The 7835-nt window shown below is 53.3% G+C and overlaps 1 protein-coding gene across 1 annotated transcript; it reads right to left on the bottom strand.

Annotated features, from left to right (window-relative positions):
• Positions 1–2349: 2349 nt before the first annotated feature.
• LOC308412218 (uncharacterized protein) lies at positions 2350–6876 on the bottom strand. Its single transcript, XM_080906389.1, has 2 exons — positions 5675–6876; positions 2350–2872 (listed from the first exon to the last, which is right to left on the bottom strand). Exons 1-2 carry the CDS (start codon positions 6794–6796, stop codon positions 2372–2374), a joined length of 1623 nt encoding a protein of 540 aa, XP_080762515.1. The 5' UTR covers positions 6797–6876; the 3' UTR covers positions 2350–2371.
• Positions 6877–7835: the final 959 nt, after the last annotated feature.

Here is a 7835-nt window from a genome sequence, read left to right as displayed (position 1 = left end):
GGGGTGCCCCCGGCCTCTCAGCCTGGGGCTCGGTCACTCAGGCACAGCTGGCTGCCGGCAGAGCTCACGGGCGCGTCACTGCAACTCCCCCTGGCTTCTGCTCCGCGGCTGCTGAGTGAGCCCTCATCTGGGACTCTCCTCAGCTCTTACTGGGACAGTGGCGCGGCTGCCCCTCTGTTGGTCTTCCTTGGTCTCTTGTGTTCTGGGGGCCTCTGGATGTCTGGAGTTTTGATCTCCTCCATACCTGCTTCATGCCCTGGAGGACGGGGCTGTGGCTCCCCACACTCCCTAGCAGATCGTTACATGGAGAAACCTTTGGAATGCAAGCATGCTGATCCACACAGGTATGCACACAGGTGTACACACGGGTATTCACAGACGCGGACTACAGCTTTCTTGGCTGCTGCCTCAAAGCACATTGTGCGCTGTCTATCTTGCGTGCTGCACAATATCGTTTATTATTTAGTATCTACTGATATCTACTGCTAGCTAGTTTATTGTGATGGTGCCGTTTTTTTTATTTTATTTATTATGTTGCTCTTTGTTGTTTGCTTTCTCTTCTGTTTTTTTTTCTCCATACAGGTGATCCAGGTGTTTTGTTCTTTTTTTTTTTTTTTCTTTCTTCCCCCCCTTCTCACCGTCTCTTCTCCCATTTGGTTTTCTTTCTCTCCCTCTCTTTCTTTCATTCTTTCTCCCTGTCCTATCCTCCAGTCATGTCTGTCCCGTTTGTAGCAACTGAAAATAAAATAAATTCATAATTATAATAAAGGTCAATCAAATGGACCAATATGGCAAGGCCATGACGATCCACTTGGTAAAATAAATCCGCTTGGCATCTTTCTTGGCCTTAAGACAACAATTCTGATGGCTATAGATCCAAACGGGACACACAAAAAAAAAAAAAAGAAAGTGGAAGTTGTGATAGATGTGTGATTATTGATCTGGCAATAACCAGATGAATCTCCTGATTGGTGGGCTGGACTGGGCTGTTTACCAAAAATCAGTTCAGCCAGGAAGCCAAATGCTTTCATACACAAATGAAAACCAACCAAAAGACAATTCACTAACCTAACTTTCTAACAAAAAGCAGGAGAATACTTAATCATCAAAAATGGCTTCTCACGCCTACTAGGCTGCTGCAGTGAACAATATATACAAGGTAAAAAAAATACACAATTGCTACTTTACAAATCTATTTACAAGATTAAGGTTCTATTGCCAGACACACACACACAAAAACATTGTACTTGGTTATACTTGCAAATCAATCAACTTTAATTTAAATACACCCTCAATAAAAAAAAGTTCAGAGTACTGAATTTTTCCATTGCAGAAAAGTAACTGATCAATTTAAAATCTCAGCCTTCAAAGAACATCTCTTTCACTGGTAAAAGTGACGGGCTCTTCAAGTTCATTTATGGCATCCTGAACAATTAAAAGGCGCATCCTGATTGGCAGATGCTAACAAGAAGTATCAAATACTTTAAATGCTGGCGTCCTCCTCTGATTTTGGGCTAGCCCTGGCATAGCTGCACCATTCTCCTATAGACTATCTGTGCCTTTGTTACATTGACAACTAGACTAACATTTTACATTATCATGACGTAATTTTATTGGCCTCACTACCAAAATATTTACCTCTTTTACAATCATGCTACAATCTTGGAATAATTTTACACCAAAATTTGAGAAATACAGACGATTTAAAAATAGATCTTAAGGCCATTGCTCCCTTTGGCTTCAGTGCACTGGTCATGTGCCAACTGTGTCTATATGGTAGTCTTTCTTTGCTTGTTATTACCAAACAGCTAAGCAGCTGAAAATGCAGAAGGGCAGGTTAATTTTCAGGTTAATTTGGCCAAGTGGTAAAAAGTCATGTCTTTGCTGCTGAACTAACACACAGGTTAGACACATTGTTTTATATGACAAGTTCACAGTAAATTCTTCCCACAGGTTGACACCTGGTTTTCTGGAAAGGAGTCAACCTACCACCATGCAGCATGTACAGACAGGTTCGAATTATTCATCATAATCCGCTCCTTCCCGTGTACTTTTCTAACTGAGATACCTGCAGTGTTTGATATTTTTCTCATTACCTGCTTGAATGAACTTTCTGGTCATTTTGATAGCTCAGAAAAAACAAACAGAAAACAGTTCATTTACTAAAATATGATTGTGGAATATACTAGGCACGCACACACAGGTCTTTATCGCCAAGTTCCACATTTATTTACACTTTCACACACTGATACTATCGCACAGAATGACAGCTGTCCATCCCAGCTGATGGGTGTCTCTTTTCTCCTCTCCCGCTCCTCTCCGTCTCACTATAACACAGGGGAGGGAAACCATCATCAGTCCATAAACAACATCAGCTGTTCTTACCGGCCTCGCAGCGCCGCCCTGATGAGCCTTCCGCTCCACTCCTCCCCTGCAGCTGCGCCCGGGGCCACGCCTCCGCCACACACCCCCACCGCCCGTTCGAGGCCGGGGAGCCGTCCGGCCGAGCCAACTCCCCCCCCCGCGAGCGAGAGAGGAAATCGGCCACTGCCATCTGCGCCCCCGGCCTATGGATCACCTTGAACTTAAAGGGCTGCAACGCCAGATACCACCGGGTGATCCGGGCGTTGGCATCCTTCATGCGGTGGAGCCACTGCAGCGGGGCGTGGTCCGAACAGAGGGTGAATGAGCGTCCCAGGAGGTAATAGCGCAGGGAGCCGACCGCCCACCGGATGGCCAGGCACTCCTTCTCCACGGTGCTGTACCGGCGCTCGCGCTCTGCTAGCTTCCGGTTGATGTATAGGACAGGGCGGTCGGCCCCCCTTACCTGCTGGGACAAAACGGCTCCCAGCCCTCTGTCCGAGGCGTCAGTCTGCAGAACAAAAGGGAGGGAAAAGTTAGGAGTGTGAAGCAGCGGCTCCCCACAGAGAGCCTTTTCCACCTGCACAAACGCCGCCTGGCACGGCCCCGTCCACTGGACCAGATCCGGGGCACCCTTTCGAGTGAGATCGGTCAGGGGGCTGGTTAGCTGCGCAAACCCCGGCACAAAGCGACGATAGTAACCCGCCAACCCCAAGAACCGTCTCACCTCCTTTTTCGTCCTGGGGCGCGGGCAGGATGCGACAGCCGCCGTCTTCTCCACCTGTGGACGCACCTGCCCGCCCCCCAGGTGGTACCCCAGATACTGCACCTCCCTCCGTCCAACCGCGCACTTCTTCGGATTGGCCGTGAGCCCCGCCCCCCTCAGGGACTCCAGGACCGCGGCCACCTGCAGCACATGCTCCGCCCAGGTGTCGCTGTGGATGATCACGTCATCCAGGTAGGCGGCAGCATACGCTGCGTGCGGACGCAGTACCCGGTCCATGAGACGCTGGAAAGTGGCCGGGGCCCCGAACAGGCCAAACGGAAGTGTCACGAACTGGTACAAACCGTACGGAGTGGAGAAGGCCGTTTTCTCCCTGGCCTCGGCAGACAAGGGAATCTGCCAATAGCCCTTGGTTAAGTCCAGTGTCGTGAAAAAGCGGGCCGTGCCTAACCGGTCCAGGAGCTCGTCGACCCGAGGCATGGGGTAGGCATCAAAGCGTGACACTTCGTTCACCCTGCGATAGTCGACACAGAACCGTATAGACCCATCCTTCTTCGCCACCAGAACGATGGGGCTACACCAGGCGCTGTGCGACTCTTCTATTACTCCCATCCTCAGCATTTCCGCCAATTCCCTCTGCACGATTTTTCGCTTGTGCTCCGGGAGCCTGTAGGGCCGTGAACGCACCGTCACGCCAGGCTGCGTCACGAAATGGTGCTCGATAAGGGACGTCCGGCCGGGCAGGGGGGAGAACACGTCCGCAAAACGCTGTTGCAACGCGACAACATCCGCTCTCTGGGCCTGTGTGAGATGGTCATCACAAGGGAGGGAGGCGGGAATGATAGAATTTGGCACCTCAGGCCCCAACTCATCTCTCACCTTCACCAAGCTCACCAGAGAAGCGGTTTCAACCTCTCGCCACAGTTTGAGGAGATTGAGGTGATAAATCTGCGTGGCTCCTCCCCTGTCCGACCGAGCGACCTCATAGTCCACGTCCCCGACTCGCCGTGTGACCACAAAGGGTCCTTGCCACTTGGCGAGCAACTTCGAGCTGGAAGTAGGGAGTAACACAAGCACTTTATCTCCCGGTGAAAATTGCCTGAGCCTAGCCCCTCTGTCATACAGGCGTTGCTGACGCTGCTGAGCCTGGAGCAAATTCTCCCGTGACAACCTCCCCAAAGTGTGGAGTTTTGCTCTCAGGTCCAACACGTACTGAATCTCATTTTTGGCGGGGCTCGGACCGTCCTCCCAGCTTTCTTTAATCAGGTCGAGCACCCCACGTGGCCTCCTGCCGAACAGCAGTTCAAAGGGAGAAAATCCCGTGGAGGCCTGGGGCACCTCCCGCACTGCGAATAACAGAGGGTCTAGCCAGTGATCCCAATTGCGTTCATCCTCGTTAATGAACTTCCGAATCATGGACTTTAAAGTCTTATTCAGCCGCTCCACCAGCCCGTCAGTCTGAGGGTGGTAGACGCTGGTCCGAATAGATTTAATGCCCAGTAATTCGTACAGTTCCCGCAGTGTACGAGACATAAACGACGTGCCCTGGTCAGTCAGTATCTCTTTCGGGATTCCGACTCGGGAGATGACCTGAAACAGTGCCTGCGCCACACTCTTTGCAGAGATGGTGCGCAGCGGAACTGCTTCCGGGTACCGCGTTGCGTAATCCACCAAGACTAACACAAAGCGGTAGCCGCGTGCACTCCGGTGAAACGGCCCGATGAGGTCCATGCCGATGCGCTCAAACGGGACCTCAATGAGGGGGAGAGGGCGCAGCGGCGCCTTCGGTATGGCCGGCTGGTTAACAAGTTGGCAGTCCGGGCAGGACGCGCACCAGCGGCGCACATCCGCTCGAATGCCCGGCCAATAAAATCGGGCCGTTATTCGCTCCAGAGTTTTCTCATAGCCCATATGCCCTGCCATGGGGTTATAGTGGGCCGCCTGGAAAAGCGTTTCCCGGCGGCCCTGCGGCACCAACAACTGAGTGTGTGTTTCCTCTGTCTGAGTGTCACGACTCACTCGATATAATCGGTCGTTTAATAAGACGAAACGCGGGTAGGTCTGCGCGGCCTCAGGGCGCACCACGTGACCATCAATAGCCATCACTTGGTCAAAGGCTGAGCGTAGGGTGCCGTCACGAGACTGCTCCAGTGGGAAATCACCCATGGGGGACACTTCCGGGGCCGGCGGGACGTCCCGTGAGGGACCCGCCGGCTCCTCCCCCCCGGAGTCAGTGTCGGACGACCCCGCGTCACCGCTGAACGCCGCGCACACGCTACACCCCGCTTCCGGTCGTGATCGCACCCCCGCGTACTGTCCCAGTAGCTGATGAAACCCCGGCCAATTGGTACCCAGAATCAGGGGGTGCGACAGGCGCGGGCTAACCGCCGCCGTTACTCTATGCGTTTTGCCCTTATACTTTAATAACAGCGGCACTATGGGATACCTGTGAACGTCACCATGCACACACCTCACCTCCACCCATTCTGCCTCCAGCAATGCCCCGGGGCGAACCAAGCTTTGGTGTACGAGGGTCTGCGTGCAGCCCGTGTCCACCAACGCCTGGCGTATACCCCCTCGAGTCCTTACCGGAATACTGTATGTCCCTCCTGGACCGGGGGAGGGTGCTGGGGCGCCAGCAACACGAAACACCTGCCCCACTTCCATAAGCGGACAATCCCTCCTCAGGTGCCCCGGCTGCCCGCACTTCCAACACTCCGGCCCCGGCGTCTGTGCTGCTCTCCGTGGCTCGGGGGCGGCTCCACTTGGCTCGGCTGCCCTGGACGGCACCAACGCCGCGAAAGGGTTAGTGGGGCTCAGCGCCGGCAGCCGCTCTGCCTGCCCTGGTGCCGGCACACGGCGCCTCGGGGCCGGCACCGGGGCCTGTTTGTTCGGCCTCCGTCCGGCGTCCCCGGGTTCCCCTGCTCCAGCGGCAAGGTGGTCCTCCGCCAGCGTCACCGCTACCTCCAAGCTTGCGGGCCGGTGGCACCGGACCCATCTCGCCGTCTCCGCTGGCAATCCCTCCGTGAACTGCTCCAGCACCACCTTGTCCACCAGCTTCGTCTCCCCCTCCGATGTTCCCGGTTGCAGCCAGCGTACCGCCGCGTCGCGCAGCTGCCGGGCCCAGGCGAATGGTCGGTCCGTTGTAGCCAGCCGACAGGCCCGGAACCGCCGGCGGTGGTCTTCGGCGGTGAGCCCTAGCCTGTCCACCACCGCCCGGCTCACGTCCGCGAAGCTGCTCCTCGACGCCGGAGGCAGACTCAGGGCCGCTGTCTGTGCCTCCCCGGACAGCAGGGGGAGCAGCCGCGGAGCCCACTCCTCCCGCGGCCATTGGCAAGCCTCCGCCGTGGCACGGAAGGTCTCCAAAAAAACCTGTGGGTCGTCCCCGTCCCCCATCCGGGGCACCGCCACCGACAGTGGCGAGGGCTTCGGCGTGGCAGCGGCCCCGACCAGCCGCTCCAGAACTTGCGTCTGCCGGTCCGTCTGCTCCCGCAGCGCGGCCAGGTGGGCACGCTGGTCGGCCGCCTGATCCCGGCTCATCGTCGCCATCTCCGCCAGCATCTGCGCCAAGAATTGCAGAGGCTGGGCGGGTGGCGCGGCCTGTGGGTCGGACATTTCCCCACCGGCACTTTCCTGGGTTTCGGCACCACTTGTGGAATATACTAGGCACAGGTACACGCACACACAGGTCTTTATCGCCAAGTTCCACATTTATTTACACTTTCACACACTGATACTATCGCACAGAATGACAGCTGTCCATCCCAGCTGATGGGTGTCTCTTTTCTCCTCTCCCGCTCCTCTCCGTCTCACTATAACACAGGGGAGGGAAACCATCATCAGTCCATAAACAACATCAGCTGTTCTTACCGGCCTCGCAGCGCCGCCCTGATGAGCCTTCCGCTCCACTCCTCCCCTGCAGCTGCGCCCGGGGCCACGCCTCCGCCACAATGATATTTTTGTTTCCACCTTTGATATTCATTTAAAATGTTAGTTCAAACAGAAGGATAATTGCAGGGTGTGAGTTTGTTGAAAGGAGTCCTCTTCTTCATTATTGTTTGTTTTATGTGTGCATACTGATTTACTCAAAGATATCATCTCAGCTGCTGCTGCTGCGCTGAGATAACCAGAGTGCAATTTTCTGCCTCGTACAGGATTCATATCCCACTGCAGAAAACTTCAAACTCACATATAATGATGTAGCTGTCATATCATTTTTTTTTATCATTGCCAGATACAGTTAAAAATGAAGAATTAAAAATGAAAAACAAGACAACTAGTCAATCAAATAAAACCTATGACACAGTGCATACAGGAGATGACAAAAAAATAATGTGAAAGGATACAACAGCAATATTTTTCCACAATTTTAACAATAAAAAGACTTCATATGACTTTTCTGTGAGATGAGAAGATTTTAATGAGTTTAAAATCTTTAAATCTCCAGCCAGTTTGGATAATATGTACAGATTATTTTTAAGAAAGCAATAATACCTACTAGAGTACAGCTGTGCATTGTATACACTCACCAGCAACTTTTTTTAGGCCTGTTCGTCGCAATTACCAGTATATAATCAGCCAGTCATCATCAAGACAACCTGCTTAAGTCCAAACCAAGCATCAGAAAAGTTATTTAAGTGATCTTGAATTTGGCATGGTTTTCGATCTGACTGGTTCAGAAACTGCTGAAATTTTCCAGGGTTTACAGAGAATGGTCCACAAAAGGGAAAACATCCAGTGAGCAGCAGTT

This window comes from Rhamphochromis sp. 'chilingali' (genome assembly GCF_963969265.1).
Source record: "Rhamphochromis sp. 'chilingali' genome assembly, chromosome: 15".
NCBI classification, from domain to species: Eukaryota; Metazoa; Chordata; class Actinopteri; order Cichliformes; family Cichlidae; genus Rhamphochromis; species Rhamphochromis sp. 'chilingali'.
The sequence above is the reverse complement of the archived record's forward strand: the minus strand, read 5'-3'. Positions and strand labels throughout refer to the sequence as shown.

Coding starts and splice junctions, on each gene's coding strand:
- LOC308412218 (XM_080906389.1), bottom strand. CDS start 6,796: ATGTGGAACTTGGCGATAAAGACCTGTGTGTGCGTGTACCTGTGCCTA. Junction 2,873..5,674: donor GAGGGACATACAGTATTCCG/GTAAGGACTCGA, acceptor TTTGTTCTGCAG/ACTGACGCCTCGGACAGAGG.